General features: G+C 36.5%; 1 protein-coding gene and 1 long non-coding RNA gene across 26 annotated transcripts in view; one reads left to right on the plus strand and one right to left on the minus strand.

Annotated features, from left to right (window-relative positions):
• Positions 1–17,230, plus strand: part of BAZ2B (bromodomain adjacent to zinc finger domain 2B) — a 463,153-nt gene that overhangs the window by 360,960 nt on the left and 84,963 nt on the right. For 21 of the 23 annotated variants that reach the window (XM_064287090.1, XM_023542904.2, XM_064287092.1 and 18 more), the window contains 5 exons: positions 2,149–2,352; positions 4,058–4,453; positions 12,860–13,454; positions 15,800–16,096; positions 17,122–17,182. In XM_064287090.1, the coding sequence (XP_064143160.1) occupies positions 2,149–2,352; positions 4,058–4,453; positions 12,860–13,454; positions 15,800–16,096; positions 17,122–17,182 (1,553 nt within the window). The remainder of the gene's footprint in view (positions 1–2,148; positions 2,353–4,057; positions 4,454–12,859; positions 13,455–15,799; positions 16,097–17,121; positions 17,183–17,230) is intronic. The other 2 variants (XM_064287089.1, XM_064287093.1) reach the window with 1 other exon arrangement.
• Positions 1–17,230, minus strand: part of LOC135231548 (uncharacterized) — a 125,658-nt gene that overhangs the window by 11,001 nt on the left and 97,427 nt on the right. For all 3 annotated transcript variants that reach the window (XR_010322309.1, XR_010322308.1, XR_010322310.1), the window contains exon 2: positions 4,146–4,259. This is a non-coding gene — a long non-coding RNA (uncharacterized LOC135231548). The remainder of the gene's footprint in view (positions 1–4,145; positions 4,260–17,230) is intronic.

Genomic DNA, 17,230 nt, shown 5'->3' on the forward strand with positions numbered 1-17,230 from the left:
TCATGCCATCAATAAATAAAAATAAAAATCTACACATAGATTACTTGAGCATTGAAATATTTGATTTTTCTCTGCTAAATCACCATAGCTCTGTCTTCCCTTTCCCTTTTTAGCCCCTACTAAAACCAAAAGTTATAACTTCAGTTTAGATTCCTTATGATTCTGTAGTCTCACTACAGAGTCTTAGAAACCCACAACACATTTTGGTTGCAAAGAAGGAAGTATTGCTCTGCCAAATAAAAGGTATATTTAATATTACTGTAATATTGTTGTTTCCCTTTAATTACCACCTTCTGGTCTTTTTTATTCTGTGATTTCCACACTACTGTAGTTAAGTTCATAGCTCATAGCGACCCTATAGGACAGAGTAGAACTGCCCCATATAGGGTCGCTACGAGTCGGAATCGACTCGATGGCACTGGGCTTGGCTTGGCTTGGCTTGGCTTGTAGTTAAGTTCGGAAATCCTGGTGGAGTGGCGGTTAAAGTGCTAAGGCTGCTAACCAAAAGGTCGGCAGTTTGAATCCGCCAGGCGCTCCTTGGAAACTCTACGGGGCAGTTCTACTCTGTCCTATAGGGTCGCTATGAGTCGGAATCGACTCGATGGCAGTGGGTTTGGTTTTTTGGTTTCGGCAGTTAAGTTCCTCATTTCTGTTTTTCTTTAAGGGAAGGAGATCAAGAATTATGGTAACTGCCAGTCGGCTTAATGAATTACAGTAGCTAATTTTTGGAGCAGTTAACGGCAGGAGTGCAGATCACTTTCCTCACTAATATGCATTTTATGTGACTTCAATAAAATTCACAGGACGCAAAGGAAAGAATGTAGATTTGGAGTCTTTTAACTATGGCTTCAAATTGACTACCTCTAGAAAAGGAGCCCTGGTGGTATACTGGTTAAGAACTCAGCTGCTAACCAGAAAGTTGGCAGTTCGAATCCACGAGCTACTCCTTGGAAACTCTATGGGGCAGTTCTGCCCTGTCCTAGAGGGTTGTTATGAGTTGGAATCAACTCTATGGCAATGTGTTTGGTTTTGGTTTTTAGAAGAGGTGTATTAATTATCTTTCATTCCTCAAGCCAGCAGTCATGAAAAGCTGTATTTCTTCAAGACCATAATGGAGAAACCACTTTTGTAATTCAGTGCTGCTTTTTGTATATTTTGTTCTTCCTTTTATCTCTTAGCAAATGCTGTTGAAATACTCCTAAGTAACTTTGGTTTGTGCTTAATCTTGTTGCTCTATCATTTCAACATTTCTCCTTTTCAGTCTTTCTGTTGGTAGAGTTTTAACCTTTTTTTTCCAATGATATGTAATTATAACTCATCTCATGATTTTTCCTCTTTTTATCTGCTACTGCTGTCTGTTCTTTAAACCCAAAACTTACTTTTTATGTAACCTAACATACCTTTCTGCTAGCTTTGGATTTATTTTTGCCTATAGGGTCTTACGTGTCCTAGAAATTAATCTTTCTCCTCTATCATATTTTTTTATCTTTTCCAATATGAAATATAAAAATAAAATTCCTTGATCCTAATTAAAGCAGTCTCCCCAAGTCTTACGCTACCTATTTTAGCTTCTTTACAACACTTATTGCTATGTAGAATTATTGCTATGTGGAATTATTCCCCATTTCCACCATCACGAGAATGTAAGTTTCTGGAAGGCAAGGACTCTGTCTTAGACACTGTTGAAGTCTGGCATCTAGAATATTGTTTGACATGTTACAGGTAAATATTTGGCTACTGATTCACTATCTGCATAAAGAAGGAAGAGTAGGCTAAATATGCAACTTTAGTGTATGTGACCCTTATAATTGGAATTACTGTTTTATAAATTGCTCTTTTTAATCTATTGTACATTTTGAAGCAAGGTAGTCTTATGACTAAATCTATGTATATATTATGTTGATAATTCCAATATGCTTGCTGCATGTGACAAGAGCTTGCATTTTGTTGTAGAGGAATTCCTATCAGATAAGTTAATTTGATCAATTTGTTGAATAATTAGCCCTACAACATCTGACTTTTTCCTTTTCCTTAAAATTACGAATTGAAATTATAAATATCACTCGAAAATTAAAATAGCATTTATCTTACTGAAGCTTGAATTCTTTCTAAAAATAAAATCTTGATAAAAATCTTGTCTTTTTTCAGAAACCAAGGAAAAAAACTATGGAAAGTTCTAGCAACAGTGATAGTGATTCGGGCACATCATCAGACACCTCAAGTGAAGGCATTAGTAGTAGCGATTCAGATGACTTAGAGGAAGATGAAGAGGAAGAAGATCAAAGTATTGAAGAAAGTGAAGATGATGATTCTGATTCAGAGAGTGAAGCACAACACAAAAGTAACAACCAGGTATAAATAATTTCATTGACAGTGTCCTTTAATTGATTAACCTTGACTTGCAAAAGTGATAAAAGTTTTAAAATTGAAATCATTACCTTTAGTTCTTATTTTTGCATAAGAAAAATAGGCAATGGGAAAACATTTTTAAAAAAAACATTTGGTGTATTTTAATGACCGTTATATATTTAAAGTCATTAGGAACACTTTTTTCCATTTTTATTGTGCTTTAAGTGAAAGTTTACAAACCAAGTCAGTCCCTCATATAAAAACTTACATACACCTTGCTATATACTCCTAGTTGCTCTCCATCTAGTGAGAGAGCACACTCCTTCCTTCCACTCTCTATTTTTGTGTCCATTCAACCAGCTTCTATTCCATCTGCCCTCTCATCTCTTCTCCAGACAGGAGCTGCCCACATAGTCTCATGTGTCTACTTGCTCCAAAGAGCTCGCTCTTCACCAGTATCGTTTTCTATCCCTTAGACCAGTCCAATCCCTGTCTGAAGAGTTGGCTTTGGGAATGGTTCTTGTCTTGGGCTAACAAAAGCTCTGGAGACCATGACCTCTGGGGTCCTTCTAGTCTCAGTCAGACCATTAAGTCTGGTCTTTTTATAAGAATTTGGGGTCTGCATCCCACTGCTCTTCTGCTCCCTCAGGGGTTCTCTGTTGTGTTCCCTGTCAGGGCAGTCATCAATTATAGCCGGGCACCATCTAGTTCTTCTAGTCTCAGGCTGATGTAGTCTCTGGTTTATGTGTCCCTTTCTGTCTCTTGGGCTCATGATTACCTTGTATCTTTGGCGTTCTTCATTCTCCTTTGCCCCATGTGGGTTGAGACCAATTGATATATCTTAGATGGCCGCTTGCTAGTGTTTAAGACCCCAGATGCCACTCTTCAAAGTGGGATGCAGAATGTTTTCTTAATAGATTTCATTATGCCAATTGACTTACATGTCCCCTGGAGCTATGGTCCCCAAACCACCTCCCCTGCTACGCTGGTCTTTGAAGCATTCACTTTATTCAGGAACCTTCTTTGCTTTTGGTTTAGTCCAGTTGTGCTGACCTCTCCTGTATTGTGTGTTGTCTTTCCCTTCACCTGAAATAGCTCTTATCTACTATCTAATTAGTGAAAACCCGTCTCCCTCCCTCCCTCCTGGCTCTCGTAGCCATCAAAGAATATATTCTTCTCTGTTTAAACTATGTTTTGAATTCTTATAATAGTGGTCTCATCCAATATTTGTCCTTTTGTAAGTGACTAATTTCACTCAGCATAATGCCTTCCAGATTCCTCCATGTTATGAAATGTTTCACAGATTCATCATTGTTCTTTATTGATGCGTAGTATTCCATTCTGTGAATATACCATAATTTATTTAACCATTCATCTGTTGGTGGTCACGTTGGTTGCTTCCATCTTTTTGCTATTGTAAACAGTGCTGCAGTGAACATGGGTGTGCATATATCTGTTCGTGTAAAGGCTCTTATTTCTCTAGGATATATTCCAAGGAGTAGGATTGCTGGATCGTATGGTAGCTCTATTTCTAGCTTTTTAAGGAAGCGCCAAATCGATTTCCAAAGTGGTTGTACCATTTTACATTCCCACCAGCAGTGTATATGTGAGGGACGCTTTTTAAAGTACCCTTTTTCCTTCAAATTTTACTGCTTGATGTTCTTTGTTTTGAGACATTGAAGAGTTTTCTTTTAATTTTTATTTACAGGTGCTATTACATGGTATTTCAGACCCAAAAGCAGATGGACAGAAAGCAACTGAAAAAGCCCAGGAAAAAAGAATACACCAGCCATTACCTCTTGTGTCTGAATCCCAGACTCACTCATCATTCCAATCCCAGCAGAAGCAGCCTCAGGTTTTGTCACAGCAGCTTCCATTTATTTTCCAAAGCTCTCAGGCAAAGGAGGAATCTGTGAACAAACACACCAGTGTAATACAGTCTACGGGATTGGTGACCAATGTGAAACCTTTATCTTTGGTAAATCAAGCCAAAAAGGAAACTTACATGAAACTCATAGTTCCTTCTCCTGATGTACTTAAAGCAGGGAATAAAAATACCTCTGAAGAATCTAGTTCTTTGACCAGTGAATTGCGATCCAAACGGGTAAGTTAAATTTGTTTATAGTAGAATTTTGCTATTAGAAAAAGTGCTTTTATATAGTCTTACAACTTTTTATGGGTTTTTTTACAATACACAAATTTAAATTAAATTCTACCCTAGATTTTAATCTTTCTTATTGTCGGGAATAGAATATAGGCATCAGCCAACTGAATTTCTCTGAATTTTTATTTACCTACTCACCCATTTAATATATTTTTGGCAATCCAATCATGTCTTTTTTTTTCATTAGGTCTGGTAATGTACTGCTCAAACGTTGTTGTTGTTGTTAGGTGCTGTCGGTTCTCACTGATAGCAACTCTGTGCACAACAGAACTAAACACTGCCCGGTCCTAAGCCATCCTTACAATCGTTTTGCTTGAGCTCACTGTTGTAGCCACTTTGTCAATCCACCTCATTGAGGGTCTTCCTCTTTCCTGCTCACCCTGTACTCTGCCAAGCATGATGTCCTTCGCCAGGGACTGATCCTTCCTTTGACAACATGTCCAAAGTATGTAAGACGCAGTCTCGCCATCCTTGCTTCTAAGGAGCATTCTGGTTGTACCTCTTCCAAGACAGATTTGTTCATTCTTTTGGCGCTCCATGGAATATTCAGTATTCGCTAACACCACAATTCAAAGGCAGCAGTTCTTATTCAGTGATCCTTATTCATTGTCCAGCTTCCACATGCATATGATATGATTGAAAATACCATGCCTTGGGTCAGGAGCACCTTAGTCTTCAAGGTGACAACTTTGCTGTTTAATACTTTAAAGAGGTACTTTGCAGCAGATTTACCCCATGCAATGCGTCTTTTGATTTCTTGACTGCTGTTTCCATGGCTGTTGATTGTGGATCCAAGTAAAATGAAATCCTTGACAACTTCAATCTTTCCTCTGTTTATCATGATGTTGCTTATTGGTTCAGTTGTGAGGATTTTTGTTTTCTTTATGTTGAGGTGCAATCCGTACTGAAGGCTGTGGCCTCTGATCTCCATTAGTAAGTGCTTCAAGTGCTCAAACATAGCAGGTACTATTAGTATTGAAATCACATTAATTGACTTCACAATTAAAATAAGCAAATTAGAAATTACATTGTTTAGGTTATCTCAATTATTTATTTTTGTATATCTCATTTTAAGATAAATGAATTTACAGAGCCACAGAAGAGTTATTTGCATTATAAAAGATTCTGTTCCTGCCAGCAATGCATAAGAGTTCCCATTCTCCCCACAGCCTCTCCAACATTTGTTATATTTTGTTGTTTTGATTCATGCCAGTAATGTTGGGGTGAGATGGTTTTTCATTGTAGTTTTGATTTGCATTTCTCTAATGGCTACTGATCCCGAGCATTTCCTCATGTGTCTATTAGCCGCCTGAATGTCTTCTTTGGTAAAGTATCTGTTCATATTCTTTGCCAATTTTTTAAATTGGATTATTTGTCTTTTTGTTGCAGAGGTATTGGATTTTCCTATAGATTTTAGAGATTAGACCTTTGTCAGATATGTTATAGCCAAAATTTTTTTCCCAGTCTGTAGGTTCTCTTTTCACTCTTTTGGTGAAGTCTTTGATGACAATAAATATTTAATTTTTAGAAGATCCCAGTTATCGGGCTTATCTTCTGGAGTTTGTGTATTGTTATGGTTTGTAATATATGTATTTATTAGGGCCCCTAGCATTGACCCTATCTTTTTTTCTGTGACCTTTGTAGTTTTTGGTTTTATTTTTAGGTCATTGATCCATTTTGAGTTAGTTTTTACATATGGTGTGAAGTATGGGTCTTGTGTCGTTTTTTTACAAATGAACGTCCAGTTTTACCTGCGCCATTTGTTAAAAAGACTGTCTTTTCCTCATTTAATGGACTTTGGGCCTTTGTCAAAGATCAGGTGACCATAGGTGGATGGATTTACATCTGAGCTCTCAATTCTGTTCCATTGGTCAATGTGTCTGTCATTATACCCGTACCAGGCTGTTTTGACTAACCATAGCTGTATAGTAGGTTCTGAGGTCAGGTAGTGTGAGGCCTCCTACTTTGTTCTTCTTCATTAACACTTTACATATCCACAGCCTCTTTTGTTTCCATATAAAGTTAATGCTTATTTCTTCCATCTCGTTAAAGAATGCTGTTGGCATTTGGATTGGGATTACATTGTATTTATAGAATGCTTTGAGTAGAATTGACCTTTTCATAATGTTAGGTCTACCTGTCCATGAGCATGGTATGTTTTTCTGTTTATGTAGGTCTGTTTTGGTTTCTTGCAGTAGTGTTTTATAGTTTTCTTTGCATAGATCTTTTACATCCCTGGTTAGATTTATTCCCAAGTATTTTATTTTTTACAGGCTATTATGAATGGTATTGCTTTCCTGATTTCCTTTTCATAGTTCTCTTTATTGTCATGTAGGAATCCAAGTGATTTTTGTATATTTATCACATATCCTGCAACTCTGCTGAATCTATTCCAGTAGTTTTCTTGTGGAGTCTTTTAAGTTCTGTATGTGTAGTATCATATCATCTGCAAATAGGGATAGCTTTACTTCTTTCCTACCAATTTGGATGCCCTTTATTTCTTGTTCTTGCATTGTTTCTCTAGCTAGGACTTCCAGCACAGTGTTAAATAAGAGTAGTGATAAAGGGCATCCTTGTCGTGTTCCTTTTCTCAGGGGGAATGTTTTCAGCCTCTCTGCATTGAGAATTATGTTGGCTGCTGGTTTTATATCCAGAATCCTTGCTGATGAATGATTTCGACCCATAGTGACCCTATAGGAAAGAGTAGAACTGCCCCACAGGGTTTCCAAGGAGCAGCTGGTGGATTCGAACTGCCAACCTTTTGGTTAGCAGCCAAGCTCTTAACTGCTGCACCATCAGGACTGCCCCTTTATTATATTGAGGAATTTCCCTTCTATTCCTATTTTATTGAGTTTTTTTGTTTTTTTTTTTTAATCAGGAATGGGTGTTGGACTTTGTCAAATGCCTTTTCTCTGTCTACTGAGATGATCATATGATTCTTTTGTTTTATTTATGTGGTCGATTACATTGATTCATTTCCTGGCCTTGTTCTAACTGATGATATTGAGATTCTCCATCATCTCTTTCCACAAATGTAGTCAATTTGATTCTTGTTTATTCCATTCAGCAAGGCCCACATGTATAGTTGTTGTTTATATTGTTGAAAAAAAGTATTTGCAATGAATTAGTCATTGGTCTTGTTCTGTCATGCAGTCTGTGGTGTCATTTCTCTCACTAAGGCCATATTTTCCAACTGCTGATCTTTCTTCTTTGTTTCCAACTTTCACATTTTAATCACTAGTAATTATTAATGCATCGTGATTGCAGGCTTGATCAATTTCAGACTGCAAAAGTTGGTAAAATCTTCAGTTTCTTCATTTTACTTATTAGTGGTTGGTGAGTAAGTTTGAATAACAGTCATATTAACTGGTTTTTCTTGTAGGCATATGGATATTATCCTATCACTGACAGTGTTGTACTTCAGAACAGATTTCGAAATGTTCTTCTTGATGATGAATGTGACAACATTCCTCTTGAATCTGCCATTCCCGGCATAGTAGACCATATGATTGTCTGATTCAAATGGCCAGCACCACTCCATTTCAGCTCACTAATGCCTAGGTGTCATGGATTGAATTGTGTTCCCCCAAAATATCTGCCAACTTGGCTAGGTCATGACTCCCTTATATGATTGTATGGTTTTCTACCATTTTATCATCTGATGTGATTTTCCTACGTGTTGTAAATCCCATCACTATAATGTAATAAGATGGATTAGTGGCAGTTATATTGATGAGGTTTACAAGATTAGATAGTTTCTTAAGCCAGTCTCTTTGGAGATTTATAAAAGAGAGAAGCAAGCAGAGAGACATGGGAACCTTATACCACCAAGAAAGCGCTGGGAGCACAGTCCATCCTTTGGACCTGAGGTTCCTGCACTGAGACACTCCCAGATCAAGGGAAGACTGATGACAAGGACCTTTCTCCAGAGCCAACAGAGAAAGAAAGCCTTCCCCTGGAGCTGGCACCCTGAATTCGGACTTCTAGCCTACTGGACTGTGAAAGAATAAACTTCTCTTTGTTAAAGCCATCTACTTGTGGTATTTCTCTTACAGCAGCACTGGATGACTAAGACACTAGGATATCAATCTTTATACATTCTATTTCATATTTGACAACTTCCAATTTTGTTAGATTCATACTTTATACATTCCACGTTCTGATTATTAATGATTGTTTGCAATAGAGTGTTCTCATTTTGAGTCATACCACATCAGCGAATGAAAGTCCCGGAAGCTTTACTCCATCCACATCATAAAGGTCAACTATACTTTTAGGGAAGCCCTGGTGGCACAGTGGTTAAGCGTTCAGCTGCAATTCAAATCCACCAGCTACTCTTGGAAACTCTATGGGGCAGTTCTACTCTGTCCTATAGGGTTGCTGTGAGTCAAAATCAACTCAATGGCAGCAGGTTTTTTTTGTAATATATATACTTTTAGGAAACACTTTGTCCCCAGTTGTATTTTGAATGCTGCTTTTTTTTTTTTTTTAGTCTAGTACTGCTATAATAGAAATACCACAAGTGCATGGCTTTAACAAAGAGAAACTTATTTCCTCACAATAAAGCAGACTAAAAGTTCAAATTCAGGGTATCGGCTCCAGGGGAAGACATTCTCTGTCTGCCGTCTTATCATTGTTTTCCTGGACTAGGAGCTTCTTCACACAGGAACCTTGGGTCTAGAGGACATGCTCCTGATGCCTCTTTCTTGGTGGTATGAGGTCCCCACTCTCTGCTAGCTTTCCTTTCATTTTATCTCTTGAGCGATAAAAAGTGGTTCAGGCCACACCCCAGGGAAGCTCCATTTACATTGGATCAGGGATGTGACCTGGTAAGGGTGTTAAATTCCCATCCTAATCTTCTTTAACATAAAATTACAATCATCAAATGGAGGACAACCACAGAATACTGGAAATCATGGCCTAACCAAGTTAATACACACATTTCGGGGGGGGATATAATTCCATCCATGAGAAGTGCCTTCCCACCTGAGAGGCTCATCTTCTGGCACTATATCTGACAGTGTTCCACTGCTGTTTGTGAAGTTTTCACTGGCCATTTTTTTTAGAAGTAGATCGCCAGGTTCTTCTTCCTCACCTGTCTTAATCTGGAAGCTGCGCTGAAACCTGTCCGCCATGGGTGACCCTGCTGATATTTGAAATACTGGTGGCATAGCTTCTAGCATCACAGCAGCGTGCAAGCCACCACAGTAAGACAAACTGACAGATGAGTGGTGGATTTTATAAATACATCTTTATTTTTTATATGACTTCTGTTTTTCTTTATATGACAGAGTACCATATGGAATTTTGCCTTATTCATTACAGTAATCTCATTCGTTTCATGATACCTGCTCTGTTTCCACCAGGGTTTCTGTGTGTGTATCTGCCTCCTTAACTAGTTTATGATTCCTGGGTGTTATTTAATTATTGGATCCTTCAGTATCTTTTCATTGTGGATGCTTGATTCAAATCAGTATACACTAATTGGATATATAATTCAAGGGTGGAATTTGATAGGTATTAAGTAAATTTTTTTTTTAAGTATGTGTTGCCTTGAAAGTTTTTAATAACTAAAACTCACTCAAAGTGAGTTTTAAGCCTGAAGGAATTCATGTGGGAGCTGGGGGAGGGAGAAGTTGGAGGCAGGACAGAGCTTCAAACGTCTCTGTTTCTATACCCCTGTCCTTCAAAATCAAGACGTTTTCCTGATATATAGGTCTCAGTTTTCTCCTCACCCCTCTTCTTATGTGTTATTGTTGTTAACTGTCATGGAGCCAGCCCCCAACTCATGGTGACCCCATGCAAAACGGAATGAAACGTTGCCTAGTCCTGCACCATCCCCATGATTGGTTGCAGATTAGACTGTTGTGATCCATAAGGGTTTCATTGGCTGATTTTTTGAAGTAGATTTCCAGGCCTTTCTTCCTAGTTCATCTTAGTTTGAAAGCTCTTCTGAAACCTGTTCAACATCCCAGCAACATGCAAGCCTCCACTGATAGATAGCTGATGGCTGCAAATGAGGTGTATTGGCTGGGAATTGAACTAAGCTGTCCCACAGGGAAGGTGAGAATTGTACCACTGAACCACCAATGCCACCATTCTTTTTATGTACCATTAATATCAGAAAGTCTATGTGTATTATAAAACAGTAACCGATATTAGCCTTAAAATAAAATGTAGGAATCTTTGGTTGTTCTTGAAAACTTTTAGGTTTTAATATATGAGTATTAATAGAAACAATTACAGAAAATTAAAACATGAAACTAAAGGGAAAGTTTTTGTTTTCATGGTCCTGTGTTTTAGAAGAAAAAATTTATTCCCTATAAAAAAAGGTACAAAATCATTAGGTGACATTTATTGTAGTCTGACGTATTATACTGATTTCTTCTTCTGAAAATTTAAATCTTATGTAAAAACATTTTACTTAAGAAATACTTATTTTATGTAATAAATACTATGAAAATACTATGAAATTCATTTTAAAGGTAAACAAAATGATTTAGTATAATTTCCAGATTTTATTCACCAAATAAAATTAATAATTTAATTTTCTAAACTAATATAGATGTTAAATAAGAGACAGAAGTTTATATAAGAATTACTTATTATCTGCCAGTACTGTTGCTTTAAAATACTTAATAAGTCATTTTGTATGCAATTTTATCTTTATCTATACTTATAAAATCACCACAAATCTTTGCTGACTTGAGTGTTAGGAGCCTGGATCTGATACTGATAACATTACTGATTTTTTAATTTTGCAGCAGTCATTTTCACTCACAATTTATCTTAGGAAATTCAATTCCTCTTCTATTAAAATATTTCAATAGTTTTATTTTACTTTATTTTTTATAGTTTATTTTAATTACACTAACTTAATGAAATTTATATACTTTTATTGTTTTCAAGGGGATTTCAATAACTAAGTTATTTTTTGTTTCTTATTTACAGAGGTAAGTTTTATGGCTTAATGGCATTTACAAATAAATTTTTTCCCAAGAAAGCATGTTATTGTACTCTTTCCCATGTTAATGTGCTAAAGGCACTCTAATGAAGAGCCCACAGAATGCTGAGCCACCATTCCCACCAGTTTAGTATCCTAAATCTTTGCCTCAAGAAGTTCTTCTTGCCCTAAAAATCAATCATTCGTTCAGCAATCTACAATTTTTTTTGAGTACATGCCAAATTCAAGGCTCTAAGCTAGGTTTTGGGAAGACACTAAAGATGAATAACATACAGGGCTCCTACTCTTATGAAACATAGCAAAGATGTAGACTTAACTCTTTAGAGGTTTAAAGCAGAGAAGCATTTATTACCTATGTTGTTGTTAGGTGCCATCAAGTTGATTTTGACTCATAGTTGCCCCTTGTGACAGACTAGAATGGCTCCATAAGGTTTTCTTGGCATAATCTTTATGGAAGCAGATCTCCAGGTCTTTCTTCTGTGGAACCTCTTGGTGGGTTCGACCTGCTACCCTTTTGGCTAGCAGTCAAGCGCTTAACCATTGCACCATCAGGTCTTCTTATGTTACGTATGTTACTATATATACTACGTGTACTACTATAAGCAGTATAGGGTAGAATATAAGAACATAAAGGAGTTCAAAATGGAGAGGCAAAGTGTGCTTCTCACTCCCGCTAGGACAAACATGGAGGACCTCTTGGGTTGGGTCTTGAAGAATGAACAGGATTTCATCAGCTTAAAATTTTTAAGAGGGGAACATTTCATGTAGAGAAAATGGTTATAGCAAAATGTGAAGGTAGTGAAAGTATGACATTCACAAGGCATGGCAAATTTTCTGGCTTGACTGGAAAGTTATATTATTGCCTAATTTTAAAGTAATTTGAATATCAAAATAAAGTGTTTGGACTTAATGAGGGGAGAGGCACTAAAGTCTTTTGACCAAGGAGCTAATATAATAAAATGAGATAGAACTGGCATTGGTTTGTAGTGTATATTGGGAGTTGGGTGGGAAGGAGTGATAGTATGCCTTTAATTTGAGCAATATTTAATGAAAAAATCCAGAAGACATGGTAATATATGGCTGACTTGGAAAAGAGAACATTAAGAGATGTTTTTAGGTTCCATATTTGAATTATTGGGAGAATGGGAGCAACAGTCAGAAAACATATATATTTCAAGGAAGAAAAATGAATTCAATTTTAAATATATTAGGTCTAGCCAAGGTTCACCAACCAACTAGTCATTGCTGCCACTCCTTTACAGCACTTGTATTTAATGATTTCGATTTGTATATGACCAGCTGTTTTCAGATACTGAAGGTAAATAAAAGCAATCTTTGCTGTTATTGTACATTATTGTTTTGTTTAACTTCTGTTTCAACAGGAACAATGTAAACAGACATTCCCAGCACAGTTAAAGAAACAGGAGTCATCTAAGAGCCTGAAGAAGGTTATTGCAGCTTTGTCAAATCCAAAAGCAACCTCTAGTTCACCAGCACATCCAAAACAAACATTAGAAAATAACCACCCTAATCCATTCTTGACAAATGCACTTTTAGGTAATCACCAACCAAATGGAGTTATTCAAAGCGTCATTCAAGAAGCTCCTCTAGCACTTACTACCAAAACTAAAATACAGAGTAGGATTAATGAAAACATTGCTTCTGTAAGTAGCACCCCTTTTTCCTCACCTGTAAATTTGAGTACAAGTGGGAGAAGAACCCCTGGCAATCAAACACCTGTAATGCCCTCTGCCTCTCCTATACTGCATAGTCAAGGGAAGGAAAAAGCAGTTAGCAATAATGCAAACACACTACAAACACAGCATCACCCTCATCCTGCAAAATCCTTAGTGGAACAGTTCAGAGGAACAGATTCAGACATTCCCAGTAGTAAAGATTCTGAAGATTCAAATGAGGATGAAGAGGAAGAAGATGAGGAAGATGATGAAGATGATGAATCTGATGACAGCCAATCAGGTTATTTTCTATTTTAAAAGTTGAGGTATTTCTCTAAATGCTATGTGAACCAAAACATTTTAAGGAGCGTCTTAATTCACAGACTTACAGTCATTGCCATTCACTGTGTTTCACACAGCTATGTACATTTCTGTAATGATCTGATAAAGTACAGGAGGGAGTAATTTAAATTGGAAATCCTAAGTTAAATTATCAGCTTTGTTATTCATTTGACATTAAGCAAGTAATAAACTTTGAAGTGAATATAAATGATATATGAATGAGGAGATGATTTCATCAACTTGGTTAATTTTTATTTCATTCAGGACCACTCATTTGTCCTTTTTAAAAAAAATTTCTTCTGCTACTTGTTAAAATGTAAATGTTAAATGTTAGAAATTTTGAACGAAGGTAAAATTATCATCATGATCATTCAGAAAGTACCTACAAACTTAAGTCCATATTAATGTCCGTCCATAAGAAAGAACTGATTATAAAACATCTGGAGTACTCTGATTTTATTTTGATTCACTTTCTAGGTTATTTTTCCCCCTACCTTCTTCTTTCCTTTCTTTTTTCCTTTCCCTTTCTTTCTTGTTCCTCAGAAGACTAAAAGCAGAAAATACAAGATAGCTTAAATTTTAAATACATAGAAGAAATGCCTATTCTCAAAGTTCGTGAATTTGTTACTGGCCAGCCATAAGCCCTACTGTAAATTTTCTAGCAGCCAATATGAGTAGGAAAATATAGTCAGTTATGCAATCTAAAAGTGTCTATAAGGTAAAAACAAACTACTTGTTCAAGGGAAGAACAACTTTTCCTGGTGAGACTTTTTCCTGAGGTTCCCATAAATACAGCTTTTCATGATATATAATGAATATCACTATTGATAACTTTCATAAGCTATTTTTAATTATGAACACCAAAGTAAGCAGATAGCATCACATAAAACATAATTCCACGAAAGCTGTTGCTCTGGGAACCATTAGGATACAGTCCAAGTATCAGCCCTATGCTTATCATGCTTAATTCTGGAATAGACTGTACGTATCTGGAGGAATGGGTGCATTGTATATTCTTTAGTCAGACTTCCCTAGAATGTGTATGGTAGTATGTGGTGTGAATCTTAGCCCAGAAACTCAAATGTGCAAGAAAGATTTTATTTGTGTTAAACTCATTTTCATCTAACGTCTGCATCCCACCGTGAAGTCAGGATATTTTACGTTAGTTCTCCCTCTCAGGGACCCATTGTACTCTGGGCTGCTTATGGTGCCCAGAAAAGAGGGGAAGGGCCTCTAGTATCTAATCTATCACAATAGTAACCAGCATCCTCTTTGTCCAAGACTGCTATGACCCAAACTTTGGAAGTTGGGTAGCATCCTTGTTCTACCAGTGGGAAGCATGCTGCTGCTTCTTGCCCCTTTAGAATAAAAAAAAAAAAAGAAAAATACCCTTACATAATTTCTTCAATGTGTATCTCTTCAGAAGGCATACATACTTCATTAAAATGCCTGCCCAGTGACCCTTATCCAGCCCTCTCCCCTCCCCCCAGGGAAGTAGAAAGCCTGAGTCTTGGCTTGAAATTGGGGGAGGGTTAGGGATGGGAGGACTACATAGATAGAACAAGCTTAAATTAGTAAATCGCAACATTATATGCATTGCCGTCAAGTCAGTTCCAACTCACAGCGACCCTATAGGACAGAATAGAATTGCCATAGGGCTTCCAAGGAGCGGCTGGTAGATTCAAACTGCTGACTTTTTGGTTAGCACCTAGCTCTTAACCACTATACCACCAAGGCTTCACTACATTATCCTATCATAATTGTTTCTGTAAGCCTATTCTTTTTAAAGCCTAGGAAGCCTATGAAGTCTTGCACCTAAGTAGAAAAACTACGCCAAAAAAACCAAGAATCTCCCCAGAAAATTGTTTTCTTTTACTTCAAAGTCCAGATGAAAGGATAACGATGACACGGGAATTCTCTTCCTCATACTGGGCTTTATTGGAGCCTATTAAATTGAGTAATCAGTTCTATTCTTTCTATACGTTACTTTCCCCCATTAAGTTAAAAGTGATTTTGAAGCCATTAAGCAGAACTCATCGTGTGAATAACGTCATGTGAGAAGAACTGTTATATGATTAAAGTATTGAGTAAAACTGATACTTTCAATGAAGTATTTTGAGAATTTATAATTTATATACATTGTACTCAAATAGCTTATGACAGTAATTTTTACACTTACTCTTGGGGAAAGTTGCTCATTTGAGTTCTCAATCCTAGATGCTGGTTCCTGAACTATTCCATTTAGATACAAACTACAAACCATTGATGCTTATCTAGTTATACAATAATTCTTTTACTTCCCAGAATCAGATAGTAATTCAGAATCAGATACAGAAGGATCAGAAGAAGAAGATGATGATGATGATAAAGACCAAGATGAATCAGATAGTGATACTGAAGGAGAGAAAACTTCCATGAAACTGAATAAAACTGCTTCCTCTGTCAAAAGCCCTTCCATGAGTCTCTCAGCCCACTCAACACCTCGTAACCTCCACATAGCAAAAGCCCCAGGCTCTGCTCCTGCTGCCTTATGTTCTGAGTCCCAGTCACCTGCTTTTCTTGGCACACCTTCCTCCACACTTACTTCAAGTCCGCACTCTGGTACCTACAGTTTATTTTTATTATTATAAAGTAGTATTATGGCAAGAATTTTTGTTTATACAGTGTTCGAGATGATCTAATTGGAATCAAGTGTTATAGCTAGATTTTAGGTTGGCTAAGAAAGGTCAACATGTATTCTTATTCTCTGCACTTCCAATTTAAGAACCAGATTGATGACAGCTCTTACTTTTGAATACTTACCTGCTTTTGTGTTCAGTTTGTGCTCCTAAAATATAGAATTTTATTGACATTTGGGTTTTTATATAACACATGCCATGTCTTCTTTTTTCTATTCAACCTTTTATAAACTCCTAGAGATCTTCATTAAAAGTTTCTACATTTAACATTCCAAAACTGCTCTCTATTCTCATTCAATAGTTAACAAAAGAAAGATGTATAGTAAAATACTGTTAACGGTTTCCTACATGTCACTCTTCAGAATTTCTAGTTTTGCTTTCATTTGCTACAAACTAATATACTACTAATGTAAGATACAGTTATTTGTATTTGTGAAACTTGATCATTGTCTATGAGAAACTTTACATATAATTGAAATCCTACACTTGTAGTCTAGATTAATTAAAACACCTAGTAGTGTTTTTGACTGTGAATATATGTGGGCATATAAACAGAAAGAGAAAACCCACACTTTCAAAGAAAACAGCTATAAGCACACTTTCTGAAACCTGTGTCTACTATTTCCCCCCTACTTCTCTAGCCATTTTGTTAGTAATTATTTTTTTTTATATTAAAGAGGGAGAAAAAAGCTATGTATATTTACTGTAGATTGTGTTTTCTTTAGAGAGAAAAGCTAGTTATTCTGACTTTCAGACAAAACAAAAATCAAAATACCTTGCCTTATACATGTTCAGTTGAAAAAATCTAAAAATAATGTGCAAGTTATAGGAATACACTAGATAATCCAAGTTGCTAAAATATTATTTTAAAAAAGTTTCTAAACTATCCCAAAAATTGTCACCTATAATAAATAACCTTTTATATTAACTGGTTGAATTTTCTTGAAGGCACTTCCAAAAGAAGAAGAGTAACAGATGAACGTGAACTACGTATTCCTTTGGAATATGGGTATGCAAAATAAGGTTTCTCTTTTTGCTTTCCCCCCATCTGTTTATG

This window comes from Loxodonta africana, chromosome 6 (assembly GCF_030014295.1).
Source record: "Loxodonta africana isolate mLoxAfr1 chromosome 6, mLoxAfr1.hap2, whole genome shotgun sequence".
NCBI lineage: Eukaryota > Metazoa > Chordata > Mammalia > Proboscidea > Elephantidae > Loxodonta > Loxodonta africana.